This window comes from Leguminivora glycinivorella, chromosome 2 (genome assembly GCF_023078275.1).
Source record: "Leguminivora glycinivorella isolate SPB_JAAS2020 chromosome 2, LegGlyc_1.1, whole genome shotgun sequence".
Lineage (NCBI taxonomy): Eukaryota > Metazoa > Arthropoda > Insecta > Lepidoptera > Tortricidae > Leguminivora > Leguminivora glycinivorella.
This window is the reverse complement of record NC_062972.1, coordinates 27,216,322-27,239,689: the sequence shown is the minus strand read 5'-3', so window position 1 is coordinate 27,239,689 and position 23,368 is coordinate 27,216,322. Positions and strand designations below refer to the sequence as shown.

The 23,368-nt window shown below is 37.3% G+C and overlaps 1 protein-coding gene across 1 annotated transcript in view; it reads left to right on the top strand.

The window, feature by feature from the left end:
* Positions 1-21,505, top strand: part of LOC125239165 — a 35,555-nt gene extending 14,050 nt beyond the window's left edge. Inside the window, exon 3 of the mRNA XM_048146681.1 lies at positions 21,318-21,505. Within this exon, the coding sequence (XP_048002638.1) occupies positions 21,318-21,505 (188 nt within the window). The remainder of the gene's footprint in view (positions 1-21,317) is intronic.
* The last annotated feature ends 1,863 nt before the right edge of the window (positions 21,506-23,368 follow it).

Here is a 23,368-nt window from a genome sequence, read left to right as displayed (position 1 = left end):
TAATGTGACGTGGCATAGGTATGTCATAATTCTCCAAATAAGTGTGAGTATTAAGACACAGGACAGAAGGGGTCATGGTCAATTCTCCTATTTCCTCCCTGGTTTTTGAAGATAGAGCAATGATTTTTTTCAACACAGATTATTATTATTTTTATCTGTGTCGGAACGTTTTGATTTGTTTGATATTCTTATTTTTAAAGATCCTAGTCCCCATCAAAAATGTCCATAAACGGCCTTATTGATTATGGCGCAAAAAAGGCGTGGTATTCAAAATAAGCTAAAAAAAACTAAACGGTCCGACACAGATTATTTCATAGTTATTCAGACTGGAACCTCGATTCTAAAGAGAGTTTTTCGTAATATCTTTTAACTGAGTTGCTCTGAAGGGACAATTTCTTTTTGATAAATCTAGTTAATAACACTAGTATATTTAAATTAAATTCCCAAATTGAAAGGGTAATAACACCCGCAGTAAGTGCGTTTTCACATTATCCGATCCGATATCGAATGTCGGACCGATATCCCATACATTTAAGCCGCCATCTTTGTTATTTTCCTTTTGAAATCCTTCCGACACCCGATATCAGGTCGGATAATGTGAAAACGGACTAAGGCAAGAATTAACTGAACATCTGAACTTTGACATTAGGTACATACCTACATATTTTCATTAAGTAAGACTTATCACACTAACCAAATTGTTTACGTAAGCACTTGTATTTGATGGACGAAAGCAATATTGTTTAAATACTAGAAACGGATCTTGAAAAAAAAAAGTTTCGAGACCGGCCGTATCTGTAATCATTCTCAAGATCATTCATAAGAAAATCATTCATCATAAAATTATTTAAAAAGTTTTGGGGAAGTTCTATGAAAAACTTGTGCCATTTATAGAAGCGCGCTTGAAGCTTTTACAGTGACATATACAATTTACATTAAAAATTCGTTTCTGGTTCGCTCACGGTCAACCTAACACGCTCCTCCTCGCTACGCTCGTCGTCGCACCTAACGGGACTGTCACATGTGATATCTGTTCTGTTCACAATAATATAACGATAAATTATATTACTCGCAATCGTTATGATCAATAAGTATATAAACATAAACATTAGTATAAAACGTATTTATGATGAATGACATTATGAACATAAGTCAGTCGAAGTTACGATAGTTATTAACATAAAATTGTTATAAATAATGATCGTTATAATGTAAAATTGTATGAGAAACATTTTCGGACTACCAATAATCTATATAACAATTTTATATGAACTTTGGCGCACCCATCTGTAATTGATCTAATCTAAGGTTAAAAGTTAAGGCGCTGCGTATGTAAATAGTTACAAATCACAACATAATGTTAAGTAATGGGTAAGTTTATTATTTCGCGTACGCTGTCTTGTTAAGGTTTGCTGGCTATCTGCCGTATCAGGCCTTCTTCGGATACATGTACGGTCAGCAAAAATTAACATTACTTATATAAATTACTATACATACTATATAACAGAGGGTGTACAATACATTTCTTTTAATTTTACCGCTTTCCATCAGGCGGACCGTATGCTTGTTTGCCACCGACGTAGTATAAAAAAAATGGCCACTTACACTTACTTACTCTTGGCCACAGACTAGCGAAAGGCCCAGAAGATGCCTGTTCACCCTTGATTTGAAGGTTGCCGAACAATAATCTCCTGATTTCTGCTAACAGAAAATTAGTGATAAAAAAGTAGTGGGTTTCTTTCGCTAGTATTTTAAAAACAGAACTTTGTTGTTTACTACAGTTCTGAGAGATTAAGTGGTGGGATCAAGCACTTGAATTTCAAAAATAGGTAAACCACAGAGGGAGGAGGGGGGGGTTAAAAATAATACGAACATAGACCCAGACACATAAAAGCGTTACCATTATTGATTGAACGTTTTGCCAGGCATGTGTGGTCGCGCGATAAATGATTAAACATCTGGCCGTCCCTATCGCACTTTCAAATAGTGCGATATGAACGGCCTGATGTTTTATCGTTTATCGCGCGACCACGCCGCTTGCCTGCCTGATTGAAATCATGTTTTATCAGTTCATACGTTCGCACTCCTAACCAAAGAGTTGAAATTCCGAAAGTAGTAAAGCCATATTACGTTTTTTCCAGTTAAAAAAAAACAAGTAACAAAACAAGCGCCTATTAGTATGAAAATTTTTGTGTCGGCGGTACCAATAAGCCCCAATAGCCTATTGTTCGACTTTGCATTTCGAAATTCTCAGAATCGGGAACTATTTTGCTATCTGTACGCATCTCAATGTCAGGGGTCTGCGAGGTCGTGTCTTTCTTTTTTGTCCTTTTTTCTCTCAAGTAGAACACTCGTGCCTTTCTTTTTTGTCTCTTTCTTTCCTGCTAACCGACGTGTGTCAAAATATTGAGTTAATTTGACGCTGATAGGATTAAAGTGATATTCATCGAGCTTGTTTTGTTTTGCAGTGTTTACAAACAAGAGAAAACGACCATTGGTATTGTGCGAGCTATTTTATTTATATTTTATATTTTTGACATGGTTTGCATACATGGTGGGGATGATTGGAGTTATTTAACCAGTACCTAAGCACAGTATAATATAGAGTACTATCGTACAGTATGGCCACTCCCGCTTCCCGCTGAACGTGCCGCCCACCCCTCTCGGTTAACTCACAGTTGTCAAAAACGCGAACAGTCGATCTGTCATATTTCACTCATACAAGCATGGTACGCGTTCACTTATACGAGCTTAGACTGTGTGCTAGGAACGCGCCTCTTTCATACATATTTGATCGCCGTGTCCGAGGTGTGACTTAAGGTACAAACAAATATAAACGATACTGATCATAAGGCATGATACCGTGTATATCGTGACTATCATAGTATTTTTGAACGTACATAATCTGCTGGTGCATTCAAATATTAATTATGGATGTACTGATTGTTGATAGGTACATCAATATGAGTTGTTATATAGTATTCTACTTTTAAAATAGTTTAGGTTTCTAAATAAAATAAAGACAACCAGTTTCCCAAACGAATCATAATTTGATATAATAAAATATACATCATATTATATTACCTATTTAGGTGTCCGTGCCTTCGCTTGAACCACTAATGAGATTAACACCTTCATAACTCGGCCCTAATCGAGTGAATTCCTCGACTAGTAGCGCCATCTGGCGCGCCAGTCAAGTACTAGTGTCGCCCTGTTACCAGCGCTCGGCTGCTTTTTCCTCAGTACGCTTTTGTAACTCGGCCGAGCAACACGTTTACAAAAGCAAGTCTTAAAAAGTTCGAAAAATTTAAAACATCGAAAAGATTATGATTACTTCTAACTTCGTGATATTCCGCTCGGTGCCTTTGGCCCAGCGACGAGACGCAGTGACCTCCTGTAGGCACCGTCATAAATACGCGGATACATATGACTCACTCACGTGAGACTGACAAGGCGTCGTCCCGTGAGACGACAGACGTCGTCGCGTGAGACGACAGACGTCGTCCTGTGAGACGACAGACGTCGTCCCATGAGACGACAGACGTCGTCCTGTGAGACGACAGACGTCGTCCCGTGAGACGAAAGATGTCGTCCCGTAAGACGATAGACGTTGTCCTGTGAGACGACAGACGTCATCCTGTGAGACGACAGATGTCGTCCCGTGAGACAACAGACGTCGTCCCGTGAGACGAAAGACGTCGTCCCGTGAGACGACAGGCGTCGTCCCGTGAGACGACATGACGTCGTCCAGTGAGATGACATAGCGTAGTCCCGTGAGACGACAGATGTCGTCCTGTTAGACGACATGGCGTCGTGCGGTGACATGACAGGCGTCGTCCAATGAGACGACATTGCATTGTCCCACAAGACGACAGGGTTGTTCCTGTGTGGTGGCATGGAGACGATGAAGAAAATTGACAGCGATGGGACGCAGTGTAATCCTATGCACCGTCATAAAGAATATAAGGGACAAATGCCACGCTCACGTAAGACGAGACAGAGCGACGTCCCGTGAGACGACATAGGTTCGTCCCTTGAAAAGTCATAGCTTCGCCTCGTGAGGTGACAGGACACAAGAGATGTTTTGAAACGACAGATGAGGTCCCATTAGACAACCTGGCCTATGAAAAGATAGGGCCCACGATCCGGTAGGGTATCGCCTCGTGATATGACAAAGGAGATCATTCATTGTGCAGACATGATTCGTCATTAGAGACAACATGAGTAAAGTTGTGCTGTGCGAAAAAGTACACTGTCATATAAATTGACAAGCGTCGCCCCGTAAAAGATTAAACTTTGCAGCGACTTGAAATTTGGATTTCGTTGCCCTATGCGATGATTTACGACATCCTGTGAGAACCCATTGGGTTATTACATGCTATGCACTAATTCACCTTTCGTGTCATGAGACGAGCGTTATGATCGCGAGGCAAAATGTTGTATTTGTACTCGAATCTCAATGAGATTATGTCGCTTTAACATCTACTTTGCGGTAATTAGCACAACTCTTAACTAAACATACTTTGTATAAGGTATTTCTAAACATATGTTCTTCGTAGAAGGTCTTTCGAATCAGAACCACAGCGTACGTGTTAACCTGAGACATACACAATTACACAGTTTAGTCATTGTCTTATTAGACAATAATCATCACGTGATGGGTTCTCATAAGTGGGGTCGTTTTATACAGGTAAAGTGAACGACATCGGCGTCGTCTCAATTGCCTAATTAGCTAATACATAATCAGCGTGGTCACCTGACCAACAGATGAATGATTGTGAGGAATGTCCAAATTTATCTCACTCGTGAATATCTGAACGGCCATAATGATGACGAATGTGTGATCCAATTACTGTAAAGCAACGCCGTTATTGCCAACCTAATTTGTCATGTCAACTTTTAGAATGCTCGTTATGATAGAGGTTTATTAGCAGGTTTGACGTTGTGAAAATCCACTTCCACATCTAAAAACGTGTGGGTGGAGCTTCGGTAGCAATTAACTAGCACTTTGTTGTCAGATACTAAGCGAATTAAGAAATATACATAATAGTGATGCTAAACAGAATGAAAAACCACTTTATATTACAAAGCCCTTCTTGCCCAATCAGAAAGGGAGAGGGGGCGGCGAAGAGATACCAATGGGAAAAAGAAAATCCATTAATTTATGCCACTGTTTTACGCTATTCCTAGAGTGCAGATTCTTTTAAATGAATGATTAGAGCTCTAGTCTCATCAACTCACGGGCGTCAATAATTGACGCATGGTCTTGGGTCTTGATACGGACTTTAGAAATGCAGAAGAACCACTCAGGTACTTAGCAAATGTTGACTATTAGCTACAAAATAACTTACCGCAAAGGAAAATTCTTGTACTAGGCTCATTACTCTGTGAAACCTGGATATTCGTCTGTATTTCAGCAAACTTATAGCTGTCCGGCTGAAACATCCAGTCGGACTAATGGCGGATAATGTTCCAGTATATGTTGTTCAGTATACCGAACTGACAAACGTATTACTTCTGTAACAATCGACCCAGTAGAGACTTCTGAACCAATTCATTTAGAAATAAAAAGCTACAGCTCGGAAAGTTTTCTAAGTACGATATATACATATATGTACTACAAATTGACCTCAAACTGCCGTTAATCGACCAACGGTTAGAATACTCAATCATGCATTATTACTAACGTTATCTAGACCAAGGTTACAGACAATCCTTGAAGAGGTTAATTACAAAGACAACAAACTCGTACCGGAAATCTGACTCCCAAATATATACGATATTTTGTGGATAGTTTGGCAAAATGACTTAAAGGATATGTTATTTAGTACAATAGCATTTTAGTATGCCTTATTGCATTGTTACTCAGGACGGACTCTCGTCGTAAAAGGATTTGTCGGTTGCCCAGTTCGATGGCGTAATGTTACGAATCCTATGTTTCTATAAATAACTAACGAATTAGATTAAAGAGACGACCGAACAATATTCTCAAACTACTTACAGCGAAGAACTATGGCTTACATCTCTTGACCGAAGTAAATGAAGTTGGTCCTAAACTTAAACAACTACACAAAACAAAGCAAGAAACCGTGTAGGTAAATTGTATTCAAAGTGCTTATTTGTTGTATGAGTATGATATATCGAAAACACTTTAAGCTCATTAAAACCAATAGGGCAATACATTTTCCGAGAGCAGCCGATTTTCACAATTTGCTAAGGCACTCTTATGGATAAAATGTTGAAAGGTAGTCACTGAATGTGGACGCCTGTTTCTGAAATAATAAATTAAACGGAAATTGAAGGATGAATCTCTTTCGATTTTAGAACACAGTTTCCTCTTACAAATAAAGAGGCGCTCGCATCCTAAAATTATCGCCCGCTACTGCAGTATTACTAACAGAAAGTTCACGTTTATTTCATTTGACAAATATTTTCTGAATAGGTTTCTGGGGCCTAGAGAGATTAACAGAAGTTGTATATTTACAATTAACTTTTGGAACTCCATTAGCGCGTTGTAGGATCGATACACATTTCCGCAGTTGCTTACTAAACGCCATTTATTAGAATTTTGCGGCGCGACTATTTGTCAGTAACAGAGTAGACGCCACAACTTATTCAAAAACGGTTCGTAAGGTCAGAGGACGAGTCCCAGTCCCAATTGAATTTAGTGTAAGGAACTAGAAATATGATATTTATAACATTACTGTGCTTATGACTTAATTTAGAAGACTTCGGACTCCTAATATACCTGACATACAAGAATTTGTTAGGACACTCATAAAAGGTAGCGCAGATTCTAGGCAAAATGGGTTTCTAGTGGTAACAAAAAACTTAAAATTATTGCCGTTTAAATAGATATTGATGAACTATATTTATCAGAAGTAAGAAAGCGCTTAAGGTACGCAGTACTTATAGCTACGATATTTTGACCTATTGGTCTCGGATGACAGGCAAGTGTAAATACCATTGTCATCGTCCGTGGCGCTATATGCTACAGCCGTGCGCACATACGACTTTTAAGAAAATTCTAATTATATGCCATATGATAAATAAATAATTGTCATCTCGATATAATTGTAGAATCAGGTATTACCCTACATAATAGTTGCATCTTGTTTGTGGGAAGTCCCGCTGCATATGGATTTTGGGAAATAAGCAAGAATACAGTAAATATTAACCCGTATGTTTATGTGTATACATCAGTTTATAAAGAACGTGAGACATTTATATTATTCGCACAAAAGAGCAATATAGAATATATTGCTTTGCAATTTGGTGATAAATTACGAAAGTTCTGAAAAGAAAACTATGTATTTACTATCTTAAGCTGATGACTGAATTTTCATTATAAATGGGTAATCGTACATCATTAACCCTTATTTGAAGAGTTATCTGTCGTCTTACATTCTTATTAGAATATCGAAATGGACTAAAGAGCTATAAGTCGTAATGTTTTAGAATTACTAGCTCACGAATCGTACAATTTTGCCTTTATAAATTCGGCTAGTCAGCACATAAGTCATAAAAATGATAAGCCTAAAAATATATGCATCACATATTCATAATTATTCAAACACAAATATCGAAAAAAGCATACTAGCTAGACATAGTAAAAGACTAAATAAAGTTGACACGTACAGTGTAGAGAGGATTCCCGCATTAACATTCATGTATATTCATGGAAGTATCAAAGTCAATTTAATTAGAAATAATTGCCTTCATTTGATCTTCGCCTAAGTATGTGTGAATCATTAGATCATTGATTCGTTTCAATCGCTTGTATCCCAAAGCTTTTTGCTCAGTTGACCCATTTTAATTTAATAGGAAAAATTTGCATAGTTTCCGTTCTCGTAAAGACTTTGAGTAGGAGCTTACCTTTTATTATATGGATCCTTAGCTAACCATGGCCATGGTATTGTCAATTCAGTCAGAAGCCGAAAATGTATTATCATCTTATTTGCAGTTTTGCTACTAGTCCAGCAGTAACGCATACATTATCGTGATGTGGGTATACATTACAAATTAACATATGATAGCGTGCAATTTCTTCCAACTCAAGCGTTCATTTCAATTGTTTTGGCAAATGTATATTTCATATACAGAATTCATAACACATTATGCTATGGGAAATGTTGACATTTGGCAGTGGGCTATGTAAGACAATGTTTAAGCTATGTCAATATTGCTTATTACTCAGTATACTAACAATAATATGTGCATATTCGGAGATACATATAGGCGCATTACTTATGGTACAGTAATCAATTTACATGAAAAATAAAAATTTAAACATAATGTCATAATGCTCATGGCCGTGCTATGATATAATTGTTTATTATAGTTACATGATATAATTATAGTTATCTTAAGCAGAAGAAGACTAGTATTTTGGTGAATTTATAAGACAAAAAACATGTATATGATCTTGTTCTGACTAGGGACTGTTGTAAGGGAAACGCGAGACAAATTTAGCCGACGTTGATGTAACACCCATTGATTAAGGGGAAGCTCTTCAGAGTTTGGGTTGCTACAGATATTTTCTCACAAAAATGTTATTGAAATAACAGGTTTTATTTCCGTAAATATTGTAATACCGATCTATTAACTACTGGCTTCCTGTCGGTTTCATGTTATGCATAAATTAAGTGATTCACCACCATCATAGAGTCATAATGGATAACTGTGCTGTGCTGTGTTGAGTCAGTTTCAACTCATGAAACCTTAGTGGCTAAATTTTGAAACATCCCTTTGTATACCTTCCTATTTCTTATTATGACATTTCTGTATAAATAAAGTATATCAGTCACAGTACGCCCTAACCAGCGCCGGCAGAGGTTTAAACACGTCTCATTAGTGGTTCAAGCGAAGGCACGGACACCTAAATAGAACCGTTTTTCCCCCGAAGGGTAAAAAACGGATATTTAGGTTCCTGCCGAAGCTTGAACCACCCTTAAGGGCCTTGCCGGCTAAAGGTACTGAGGAAAAAGCAGCCGAGCGCTGGTAACAGGGCGACACTAGTACTTGACTGGCGCGCCAGATGGCGCTACTAGTCGAGGAATTCACTCGATTAGGGCCGAGTTATGAAGGTGTTAATCTCATTAGTGGTTCAAGCTTCGGCAGGAACCTAAATATCCGTTTTTTACCCTTCGGGGGAAAAACGGTTCTATTTGAACAAGCCAAAGGTCACCCAATAACGTGTGAAATATCAAAATTTCTAAAAAAACGACTCGAATTAAAAAAAAAACAATTAGTATTTATCGTACAGTCTGAACCAGAAGAAAATAATTATGTATTAAGTAGGTCATATAGATCTAGTATTTTTTTTTTAATTTATAAGTATTTAATTTAATTACTTGTAATTTATTTTATTACTGGTTTATAAATTCAGCATTTCAGAATTTATGTACAATGCTTTTGATATCTTAGTCTAGAGTGTCTAGACCGCTGACCATACGGTTTTTTTATACGTGCACATTGAGATTCACGTGATATTAGCCTCATTAGTGCGAATTACTAATTAATGGTCTATATTTTTTATAAAGTGCATCTAGGAGTAAGACATTCGAATAAATACATTATTACTTATTGAAATTGTATTGGTTTTGAACCTTTTTCAAAAAGCGAGTACTGCATTGAAATCGCATTTAAGACGGAACAGGAAATATAATTCCAATTAGTTAAATACTAGACTCAGCGTACTTACTAGATTAAAGACATGCAAGTTAATGTGTTTTCAGGCTTCGTTCTTGATTTTTTCTCCTTAACCAATCCCGTAACGAAATTGAGAAATCTGAAGTAATTGTGTTGGAATGCTTCTTTTACATTAGTCATATTATGATTGCAACTTATTTAACTAAGCCATTTAAAGGGTTTGTCGTCTTTAAAAACAAATGGATCAGAAAGGGATAAAGGGCTCGAAAGGAATAGGTATTGATATTAATAATTTGCAATGGAAAATTCGGTTATTCTTGACTTTGAACCTGGTATGTATCAGCCGGCCATAGGAGCGATAGGGAGAGATATTTAACTACGAAACTATTACGAATCGTAAGTGATTGTGTCGCCTAGGTACAGTATATACCCTATATTCATTTTAATAGGAATTTAATTTGAATTAAATTAGGGCACACAGAATGCAGCCGAAGAATGCAACATTCATGAGACCGCTGGTGGTAAAGTTATGCCAAATTATGCACAACTTAATTAAGCAAACGCAATCGTTAAGTCTATTTTAGTTCGCATATTTGCAAAGTTATTTTTGTCCTCGTATGATGAAATTTGTACTAAAATTGGCTAGACAATAATCAATTAAATAAACAGGTTTATTTGAAAACGATGAACCACTAACTTAAAATGAAGGAAATGTCAAAGAAAAAAAAATATACTTAGATACTGTTCTCAGTTCTGAAACGAATAATTTATTCGTTTTTTAAATTATTTTAGGATTTCAAGATATGTGTAAAATAAATTAAATTCATGGATTCAGTTCAATAATACCTATATTATAGGGACATAGATAATACAGATGGCAATTTTTTTGTTTTACTTTTTAAATAGGCAATTTTCATTTCCAAGTTTATAACTGTTAACGCGACTTTAACTTAAAAAACTACAGCTCCACCATATTTGACTCTCGTTTACCTGTCAATGAAACAAAAACGGTCAAAAATCTAAAAAACCAAGGTGTCACCTACTTAATGGCGAATTAGTGAGTCGCGTCAAAAGCGATAAACGCCATCTTGGGTATCGGGCGCCGTAAAACGCTTGACGGATCGCTACCGGCGGCTCCAGTGGGAGCAAGGACTTTTAGGGTTCGCTGGGAGGGATACATAGCTGCCACGGACGGGAGTAAATATGTTGTACTAGCTTCCGTGGCTTCGCTCGCGTTAGAAAGATACAAAAAATAGCCTATGTCACTCTCTATCCCTTCAACTATCTCCACTTAAGAAATCACGTCATTTCGTCTCTCCGTTTTGCCGTGAGAGACGGACAAACAAACAGACACACACACTTTTCCATATACAGAGTGGGGCCTGTAACAAAGGCGAAGAATTGAACTCTAGGCTATTCTCCTTATACTGATCAACATTTGTTCGGCGACTTTTAAAAATAACTTGTATTTTGATTTTTATCACCCTTGAAAGTTTTTTCTAAGAGGTAATGTATTGCGAATTCTGTTAAGTCTAAAGTGTGACAGACAACGTCAATGACAACAATAATGGCGTACATTGAAGCTAATATTTATTTTGTATGAAAAATTAAAAATTTAAAGATTTCATAATTTTTAAAAGTCACTGAACAAATGTTGATCAGTATAAGGAGAATAGCCTACAGTTCAATTCTTCGCCTTTGTTACAGGCCCCACTCTGTATAAAGTATGGATGCACCTGCGGATTGTACACTAAAAATTGTAAAATTAAGTGGAAATCCCTTTCAAATCTATGTCAAAAACGGGACGACATTGACACGACACTAAAATGTCGGCACTTTTTAATTTCAACAATTGGTCTCCAGGCTTCGAATTTGGATCGTCAAATTTTAAAATTGGCTACATACATCCCTTTCATTAAAAATTGGCTGTCATAGTGAAAAAGCCATACCTATATTCTGTATTCTTTGTATATTTACCCAGAGGAGGTTATATGAAAATTATTTTTTCTTAGCATCATGTCTCCGGTATACATATAAATTTAATACGCATTATCTACGGAACTCTTCAATAGTATTCTCCCTTATCAGTTCCCTTAGGTGTGAACGTTCTTTCCGCTGTCCATTTTTTTGCCCCACTTTGTTTTGGAAATTGATATCTAATTGGGATCAACAATAGTTTTTCTATTCTTTTTTAAGTGACCGTCGTAGTGATATTTAATTCCCACGTACACTAAATAACTTAGCATATTCTTTCATATGTATGGACTAAATATTATATGTGTAAACATCGACGAATTTATTATAAAAAATCATCACGTAATAATCCATACTAATATTATAAATGGAAAAGTGTGTGTGTGTCTGTTTGTCCGTCTTTCACGGCAAAACGGAGCAACGAATTGACATGATTTTTTAGGTGCAGATAGTTGAAGAGATGGAGAGTGACATAGGCTATTTTTTGTCTCTTTCTAACGCGAGCGAAGCCGCGGGCAAAAGCTAGTTTCAATATGAAAATAAAATTATCAAATATGACAAGTGGCAACATTGTAGGTTCGTCCCTTTCAAATCAATGTGTGAGAGTGAGAAAACCGGATGACACTACAATGTTGCGACTTTTTAATTTTTACACTTTTTGGGCAGACTAGGTTAGACAGGGGCTAATAAAGCCGCAGACTAGGAGAAGAGACTTACTGTACAATTTTAGTGCGCTCTCATCAATAGGCGAAACGACTAAAAAAAGTAATTCGATTCCGTCAGTTAGATTATCAAAGAATTTTAGACACGTATTTTGTCTTTTGTCTCGTAAACGAAAAATGACGACGGTACAGTGCGTTGAAGTTTCGCGTGATGTCACGCCTAGGTACAATTTTTACTTAGAAGTGACGTCACAAGCCCCCACTAAGGAACTTTGATGCTCTATATTATCTTTGTCTTTTTTCATTAATTAGAAAAAGCGAAAAATATGTGTCAAGTATTTTTGGACGATTTAACTGACGGACTAAAATATATCAACCGATTATTTTTTGTGATCCATGTCGCTCAGTCGTCCCATTCGCCTCGGTCTACCATATATGTTTATTTATGTAACCTAATTGACATGCGATGTAAATTATGATAAAATCGATATGACCTGCTGATGGATTCAAGAGGGTACTTATTGTGTTTGAGTGTTCGATGAGTAGGTATTGCTCGTTGAAAGAAAAACTCAAGAGGTAGCTTGTATCAAATTATGATTTTGCCAAAAAATATTTCGATCAGTGCAACATTTTGCCATCGATATTCGTGTCGCAAGCAGGTAGAGTCGCAGATCATAAACTAGCTTAGCTGGCATTCCCAACAGCTCTATATCTTCCTGGCAATGCAAATAGAGGTGAATATAGAGATACCTGGATGTCGTGGTGCTGGAATACCCATATTTATTAAAATAGTAATTGTTTAGATTCGTTTTAAATTCTATGAATGTTGTATATCATAAACAAAAAGGCCACTTATGCCGTGGTCACAGGCGCGAGCAAGCTAATCCTGACTTCACTCGAAAGTGGTAAAGTTACCGTGACAGCGTAGAGCTTACAATCAGGGCATTTTCAGAATTTGGGACCTCCCAATTAGCGTAAGTTGTTAAGAAAAAATAACTCGCTGTCAGTTTTGTGACGACAATTAAGCATAAAATCTCTAAACTCTTCTGCGTTATCTCTACAACTATGTCAAAATGTCAAGCAGTAATAGATTTCTTACAATCTGATTTAAAACGTCACTATGACTTGGTTCCACAGTGGCAAGGGGTTCCAATTGGTTGACTGTGCGTCATATCACTCATAAATTGTCCATGGCATGGCATAGTTTCCATTTTTCTCGAAGTTATCGAAACTAGTGGTGCCCATAGGGGCACCACTATGAGGAAACTATAGGTCTAGATTAAGAAAATAAACTGTATAAATATTTTTGTATGACCGTTTGTTTCATATCCAAATAAATAAAAATAAATAAATAACTTTAGGTGTTTTTTGTGTTAAAATATAAAGAATCTTCAACTGGAACCGGCAGTACTGCTGTCCCTACTGTCCCTAGCAGTGGCGTAGCGTCGATACAACTCGATTCCCAACGGGTTACCTAAAATTCTGCAGATTCTGTAGAAGTCCATACAAAACAGATCCCAAAAACCACTCCGGCTTTACGAACAAAAAAATTCACGCGACGCCACTGGTCCCTTTGCACATCTTATAGTGTGTATTTTATAGCTAAATGTAAGAATAATATAAGACAGCTCCAGCAATATTATGTTCATAGGCGTAAAAACCATAAATATCGTTATAGAAGTCTATACTCCACAATTCAACGGTCCAACTGTAAGCATTATATGCAATTACAGTCGTCATTTATCAAGAGTTATCACCGATTTGAATAATATAATAACCGGTGAGCGAGCCAAATCAATTATGTGGGCTGGTGTGAAATGCGTGTAGTGTGGTGCCGCGCCCGCGGACGCGCGCTTGTAAAGCGGACAGGTTTGTGCGCTTGCGTTCGCATCGGCGCGGTCCACACGAGGTGGTTTTATTACTTTCGCTCTTATCTAGTTGACACTTATGATTTAAACGCCTGACTACCGTCTTGTTATAAATCGCGGTGTCCATGCAAGCCGCTGACTAATAGTTTGATTTAATCAGTTGTTTAGGAGTTCCTTAAGTAAATAAATTGCCTGTGATTATTTTCGCTTGTAATTGATGTAATCGAGTTTCTAAATTGTCTAACATGTATCACAAGCGACAGATTGACGTAAGTACTAGATATTTACGCGTTTGCTAATACTAGTGATTAATTATTTTTTAGTTTGTTCTCTCTTCGTACCGGTAAGGAAGGAGAACGTTTTTGGAATGATATTAACAGGTTTTTCAATACCGGTTCCGTGCCATACCTATAAGTTCCCTACAAGCACTTAACACATAATCGTAGCATATAAAGTTGCAACGAACTACTCGGTAAGTAGTTGTGATTCAGTTCCATTCGCGCTGCAATGTATTAGAGCTCATAAAACCATTTACGGGACATAACATAACTCGTGAATGTTACTCTAAAGTCAACCAGCTTGACTTGCTACAGTATAAATATCAAAAATCTAGTACTACAACTGTGGTCAGAAAATTCGTTTAGTGACTAGTTTTTGAGTTTACAGTACAAACAAACCAAAAATATTGCCAAACGAATTAAATACTCTTTCTGATTATGTTTTTTATTTCCGCTACTGTATCTCTTGCTGAGGTGTGCCAATAAAGAGTATTCTATCTATCTATCTATCTATCTTGTCTAGTATTTTTTACGAACTCGCTCTACACAGGCACACAGAAAACCGCATAAACCCATAAGCGCCATACAGACACATCTACAGTGCTACGGGGAACTTTACAAGGTGTAGGATAATTACTCCAGATCCAGCACCCTTAGCACATGATTGCCGCGAGACTATGTCGCCGCGAGATAGATCACCCATCTTCTAATCGTATTAATAACATAAGGACGTGTAGTCTATCTCGCGGCGACATACTCGACAATCATGTGCTAACCCTACAGGGCGTCCAGATCGGTCTGGGTCCACCTTAGCACGCCAAAAGAGTGAGTAGGGGCATTACTGAGACGTAAAAGGCGCGCACTTTGTTACCTCCTGTACAAAAGACATTTAAGGATTTCTGTGAGCCGACTAAACAAGTGTTCTTTCACCGACCGTTTAATACTATCATTTTCAATACCCAACGACAGTGACATACTAAAGTACTTATAGGTAATATATAGGTTAAACGTTTCTGATTCAAAGATAGATATGAACGACATTGTCTCAAAAATTATGACAAGTTATAATAGGCTACTTTCCTATAGTTAAAATAATATACAATATATAAGTATTCTATGCAGTGCACGAAATAAAGCACTACCTAATTAGAAGAAAAATATGGAAAGTAGTTATGTTTGAACATAATTTATCCATACTACCACACTAATATTATAAATGGAAAAGTGTGTGTGTCTGTTTATTTGTCCGTCCTTCACGGCAAAACGGAGCGACGAATTGTCGTGATTTTTTAAGTGGAGATAGTTGAAGGGATGGAGAGTGACATAGGCTACTTTTTGTCTCTTTGTAACGCGAGCAAAGCCGCGGGAAAAAGCTAGTATTTAGTAAGTCAAAGAGAAAGATATAAAGTAAATGAATTGACCGTGACTTCACTCCTCAGTATTTCATAATAATTCTATATTAGCAAATCGTTTTGAGAGTTGAGAGTTCATAAAAATGATTTGACTAGTAGAAAACTAGCCTATACTGCATTAACTTATACTGTAGCAGCGGCCATGTTTCAAACTCTGATCTATCGACTGCCTTGGAACGTCGCGTATTTCATACATTCCAAGAAATTATACAAAATAATAAAGCAATGTTTATTATCTGTTTTGACGCAGAGCGAAGTAAAGCAGGGAGTTTAGCACGACATCTATTGTGGGATAATCGGCTATGCCTTAATGAAAGGTATTGTAACTAGATTTATGATATCGATTTTTATGAACATTTCCATGTTTTTATTTTGAGTGTAATTATTAGATGTCATGAAGTGGTATGCACAATGAATAAGATTTACTTTTAGTACTACATGCGCTCAATTTTAAGGCATCATTATTTCACTATTCTTCCCCATTAAAATTTTGCCAATAATTTACCTCCTGACGCGTGGCTTCAAAAAATTAGGAATGATTTTTTGGTTTATGATAATTTTTACAGTTTATAATATATATTTAATAGTTTTTTTAAAGAAATAAATGTTTTGTTCACTAATTGAAAATTAAGAATGGTTGAAACGACTTAAGACTGATATAAAAACGAAAACACTGGGAAAACCAGTTTACCATTATTTCATTTAGACCAGTAAACCACAAAAATCAAGTAAACACAAAACCCTTTGCTAACACGCTAGTTTACAAGACAGTATATCACGTTTTACTTTTACCTATTTTATCAACGTTTTATCTTTATAGAAGGTTGGAGGCATAGCGGGCCGGTGAAGGAATTAGGATGTTTTTCTGTGGTGGACTTAAGGCACAGACCACTAAACTATAGACGGAGCATTCAAGCCAACTGAAAGTCATGAGAATATGTGTCGATATAATTTAGTATAGGAACGCAATCGCTTGATGAATCGCCAGTTGTGTCAACGTTCACAACCAACACTCGTGTAGTTATTAATATATTGGAATAATTAAAAAAAAACGTTTTATGGTTGAACCTGGGCGATTATACTATGTAATAGTGTAAGATTATACTCAATGGCGCTGCTCTAAGTGGCCCGGTGGAAGATTTTAAAATCACAACGAGCGCAGCCATTGCCTACTTGGAGGATTGCACATTTAGATTATAAAATAAATAAATAAATAAATATTATAGGACATTCTTACACAGATTGACTTAGGCCCACGGTAAGCTCAAGAAGGCTTGTGTTGTGGGTACTCAGACAACGATATATAGGTATAATATATAAATGCTTATATACATAGAAAACATCCATGACTCAGGAACAAATATCTGTGCTCATCACATAAATAAATGCCCTTACCGGGATTCGAACCCGGGACCGTAGCAGGCAGGGTCACTACCGACTGCGCCAGACCGGTCGTCAAACTATAACTAACTATAATGTAACTAGCTATAATGTATATATACAGTGTACTGTAGTTTTAATTACCATACGATAAATAAATAAAACATGTGGTATTTTATAGACGGCCTAGCACAAGTTGTCAATAAAAAAGGCACCAAATTCAAGTTGTCTATGGACGCACATATATTTTCAATATATTTTTTAAGTGTTTTAGCTCGTCGATGATTTTGCCAACGTCAAGGTTGAGGAAGGCACGCGATTTATTCAATCAATACACAATACAATTACAAGTGACCGGTAAGCCCGAAATTTTTCAAATTTGCCGCCTGTTTTTCAGTGGCAAGATTTGCTTGACCATCTTTACTCGTACCACTTTTGTCATTATGTCTGTGACCACGCGCTCTGTGTAAACGCTTCATAATGCGGTGTCTGGGGAGGGGTAGTCTGTGATACAACAAGGACTCGGTCAGAGGTCCATAAACATGTCAACGGAGCGATTGTGCGTCTATGACGGGGTCCTTTGATTCTATTGTGAAGGCTAGCATGCTGCGCTTTTGTTGAATTGTATCATTGGTTTGAATTGTATACTTACCACCTACTACGCCCAGAATATCTGTAAATAATACTTTTAATACTATAATGTAGTATTATAATTCTAATTTGATCTAGATATTGTATGGATTATTAGGTACAATATGTCAAAATTTCACTTCATAATTTGACACTAGATAGTGTGCACGGGAAAACGTCCCACTTTGTCGATTGCTATAAAGGCGCATTGTCAGTTTAATCATATAAAGATACAAGTAAATCTCGCCTTAATGGTAACCGACAAAGACAAATAATTTGGTATCTTGTCACTGACTCCAGAGGACGAGGGAAAAGGGACAATTACACTCTTCTTGTACACTCTGTTTTGCTGTGTTCTTAGGATCTAATAGGTTGGCAACGCGCACGTGACACTCCTTGAGTTGCAGGCGTCCATAGGTGACGGTGACCGCTTTCCATCAGGCGGACCGTTTGCTTGTTTGCCACCGACGTAGTATAAAAAAAAATATTCAAATAAAATTATAGCTCAAGTTCCTCCCTGGCTATTCAAGAAAATGTTTTTATACAGTTTCATGTACGTTTATTAGTTATTACAGCGACGCCCTACATTTACGTTTTATTATTATTTCTACATTTATTATTTAGTTAAGACTTCATGCTAGCCTCACAGCTCGCTGCGCCGCTCGGGTTGAGCGTAAAAGCCATTTTAGTTTGATTTACGGACTCACAGACAGTTCGAGGTATTCCGTATATTGCTCAAATAGTCCTTTTTCAATGGATACATAAGTAGTAACAAGAATTAGAAAATGTCTTGAACCCGCTTTTGGTTAAAAAATATCACAATTTGGTTTTGATACGAATTTGATCGTCTTGGAGTTTGATGTGAGAGGGCGCAAAACCAGGCGGCACCAGGCAGGCAATTATGGTCGCGCGATAAATGATAAAATAGCAGGCCGTCCCTATCGCACTATTTGTAAGTGCGATAGGGACGGTCCGATGTTTTATCGTCTATCGCGCGACCATGATTGCCCTACAGGAGTTGCGCGGAGAGGCCTCTTCCAGTAGGTTTTTTAGGGTTCCGTAGCCAAAATGGCAAAAACGGAACCCTTATAGTTTCGTCATGTCCGTCTGTCCGTCTGTCCGTCTGTCCGTCTGTCCGTCTGTCACAGCCGATTTACTCGGAAACTATAAGTACTACAGTGATGAAATTTGATGGGAATATGTGTTGTATGAACCGCTACAAAATTATGACACTAAATAGTAAAAAAAAAGAATTGGGGGTGGGGCCCCCATACATGTAACTGAGGGATGAAAATTTTTTTTCGATGTACATACCCGTGTGGGGTATCAATGGAAAGGTCTTTTAAAATGATATAAAGTTTTCTAAAAAACATTTTTCTTAAAGTGAACGGTTTTTGAGATATCAGCTCTCAAAGTCGTAAAAAGTATGTCCCCCCCCCTCTATTTTTATAACTACGGGGTATAAAATTCTAAAAAAAATAGAGGTGATGCATGCTAATTAACTCTTTCAACGATTTTTGGTTTGATCAAAGTATCTCTTATAGTTTTTGAGATAGGTTGATTTAACTGTAATTTTGGTTAAGTTATTGGTTTATTATATTTGCTGCTACGGAACCCTTTGTGCGCGAGCCCGACTCGCACTTGGCCGGTTTTATTTTTTTATACCTTAGTATGGATCTATACCTACTACTTTATAAAATTACGGGTAAAGGCTCAAGATGTTAAGGTTGTTAAGATCCCATTAAAAGTATTAATGCATTTTAATTGTATTGGTAGGCCTAATGCGTGATTGTTTGTGTGGTCTCCAAATGTATGGGCCATTGTTGAGAGTGCGTGTTTGCATTATATTCCGTTATCTAGCTCGAATAAAAAATAGTACTTATTTGCTTTTGAATTAAAGTTACTAGACGACGATACAATTAGTAGTTAATTGTATAACATGATACTCGTATCGGTATGTTTAATATTATTTGGTGCGTAGCACCATTGTTATTTGGCAAAGCTAGGCTCAATTTGATAAGCCACCGACTAAAAGTAAGAGCAATGGTATGCGTGGATTGTTCCATAAATCTTGTTTTATTATGTAGATATTTAGAAGTCCTTGTAATTAATTTCATCCCGCTCCTAGTAAGTAGTAATACAGTAGCGGAAAAAATCTATCATACTGGTTATAAATCGAAAACAGTAAGTCGAAAATTCTTAAAATTAGACTTTAATATCAAGTAAAGAACTATTTCTCAAACATGCAATGAAATATTGTCTTTACGTTCCTTAAAATGGGCTGGGAAGTATCGCTTTTTGGGCGCAACAACTCGAGAGGACTGTAAAGGGATTTCATATTAATTATTTTTTAGGCCTAGGCCTGCAAAGTAACTTTTTTTTATAAAATATTGTCCTTTAGAGCATTTTTTTTATTTCATTGTATGTTTGAGAAAAGCACTATACATGCCTCGGCGTGAAAACGGATACCCGGCCTCGTATCCCTATCCGGTATATACCCACTTGGCCGGAAATCCTCATTTTCCCGACCTCTGATGTAATGTACTATTGTATCATCATTACAAATATGTATTTGAATACTTACGAGTCTTGGGAGTCCCTGCACGTGGCCTGTGGGAAGCCACGAGAGCCTGATGCGGATTATAGACTTTACACACACCAACAATCGTGTATGTTACTAATATTGAACTTCTTGCCTTGAGGCCTTGGTCACTTTTTCTTTCATATGTGTAATTTATTTCGGTTTTAATTGAACTTCTTATTATAAAAACACAAACTAGTGAATCCTGCTAACAATATAATACAGATGGATTGATTTATCAATCTCAGGGTGGCTAGCCGAATGGCACAATCGCTCACGAAACGCTCACGAAACGAAGCGCTAGTAGATATCTCGCCGTGTGCCTGCTATACGGCCACAATTCAAAAAACCATTTTTTCGAGAAATCGCGTCTCAAAGTTTTGAGAGTATAGTTGAGGATGTTAAATAGGATCTTACTTCTTGAGTTTTAGGTCTATGAATTTGAAATTTAGCTATTTTTACTCGGAATGATATAACCCTCCATAAGATCACGCCACTTTTTGCAAAAAAAATCTTTTTTTTAAGATACAATGCCTGAAAGACAGGTATTTAGAGTTATGGCTGTATTGCAGAAACATTTTTTTATGATTTTGAGATGCGTCCAAAATTAAACGATATTATTCAATAAAGGTATCATGCAAATATATATGAAAAAACACCAAATAGTTAAAATAATTTTATTTACGAACTTTAAAAGTAACGATAGCAATAATTATGTGTAACTAGCTTATAATCATCAACATTATATTACGTCATTACCAAATAATATTAATTATTTATTTAAAATTGAAACAAACAAAACTTTGTAGCTTACGTATCTTGATGTCACCCGGGATAGAAGCCTGAATTTCAAGAAACACCTGACCAGCCTCTCTGAGAAGCTCAAGACCCGGAACAGCATCATTCACAAGCTTATTGGAACTACCTGGAGTGCCAGCGCAGCAACATTTCGGACAACCGCGCTATCCCTAGTCTATTGTTCTGCCGAGTACTGCTCAGCGGTGTGGCCAAACAGCACCCATACTACCGCGGTAACGCCCAGCTATGCGACTCATCAGAGGCTGCCTAAAACCAACTCCCACACACTGGTTGCCGGTGCTGACTCATATTTTACCTCTAAACTTCCGCCGAGAAAAGTGCCTATTTCGTGAAATCGCCAAGATTCGAGCAGACACAAGTTTACCCATCCACCGAGACCTCGACGCGCTAAAGGCTCTCAGACTGAAGTCTCGACTACCCCCTCAAATTGAATTCTACTAAAGTGGGTCACAAGTAAGCCCCTTAGAGGCATGGATAATGGGCTGGGTAGCCAGAGCTCTTCCTACAGAGCTGTACGAGTTCGATACTGGGGCTGAACCGTATCAGGACAGGCATCGGAAACTGCTCATCTTTTTGGTGCAGATGGGGATGGTGCGAGTCTGTGGAGTGACAGTGTGGCCACCCAGATCCGACGGTGCACCATATAGCCTTCGAGTGCCCCATAACCAAGTTTAGCGGAAAAAGGGCAGATCTTAAGACACTTTCGACAAATCATCATCCTCCTTGACTGTGTGTTATCCCGGCATTTGCCACGGCTCATGGAAGCCTGGGGTCCGCTTTGACAACTAAGACACTTTCGACAAATGCCGTTGAATATCTTAAGTCTAGTTTTTTTAATAATTTAAGTAGAGAACAACGTGTGCTGACTGCTAAAAATAATGATGACCTTAGTAATGAGACATATTGAACTGCACTTGTAAGAAAACAAAGTTGAGATTTGTTTAATCATTTTGTGTAGTAGTTTCGGCGTCGGGCTGGTAATTTTGTAATAATTAGTGTGATACTGACTGTTTGACATAATATTTAAAGGGATTTATCGCAATTATCACTCAAGTTTTTAGGACGCAACTCAAAACTTACATTTAAAACGTGTGCTATACAGCCACAACTCAAAACGGCCGTCGGTTTACATGGGAACAAACTGGCAAGTGGCCGTATTGCAGGGAATATTCTGACAATTTATGGTCAATTCCATACGGCCACTTGTGAGAAAAAGGCTCTTAAGGACCTTTTTTGCTATGGCTCTCGAAATAAGGTCGTAAATTGAACAATTTTGAATACGAATCTGCAATAATCCAGAAAATTAAAAATTTTGAGTTGTGGCCGTATAGCAGGCACACGGCGATCTATCTCTATCGCGCTTGCGTATTGGCGCGACAGAGCCAGCGGCGTATCGCTTTCGTTTGGCGTCGGAGAAATGCCATTCGGCTACGGGGCCAGAAGTCGTTGGTATGAAAATAACAACACATTATTATTTTGCTATTTGAGACCTACAGGGCTACCCTGCATAACTCGGGCATATTAAAGTCTAATTTTAAGAATGTTCGACTTACTGTTTTAAAGATCAAACCAGTATCATGGATTTTATTCCGTTACTGTAGCAACTAATATGTATTTTATGACATGATCCTTAGAGTCTGTGCGGAAAGAAATAAAATACTCGTGAAATATATAGGATTCAAAACATTCTACTTCTTATCCCTTTTCGAGTATACTTTATTAAGTAGATATCATCTTCGCTAGTCAACTAGAGAAGACTCAAGTTCGTCTATAAAGACCCAGAAAACTGAGTCTAATTACTGTTCCATAATACCGTAGGTGCTATGGACACCCACCACCCTCGACTATCGTAACTAATACACTTGACACTTAATACTTCCTCCAAGCTTTGGGATTTTGAATAACAACACAATAATGTGACCCATTTGTTTGACTTATTGGGTCTATGTTTATTCAATCGTTTTTTGTTTATCCTTCTTTCAATCCTCTCTCCAAAACCAACCTTAAGGGGAACCATTTTGTGTTGACTTTTTAACTATTGGGCAGAGTTTTTGTATGAGTATTTTAATGGATTTTTAATACTAAGGGTTTGATGTATGATATCATAATTAAC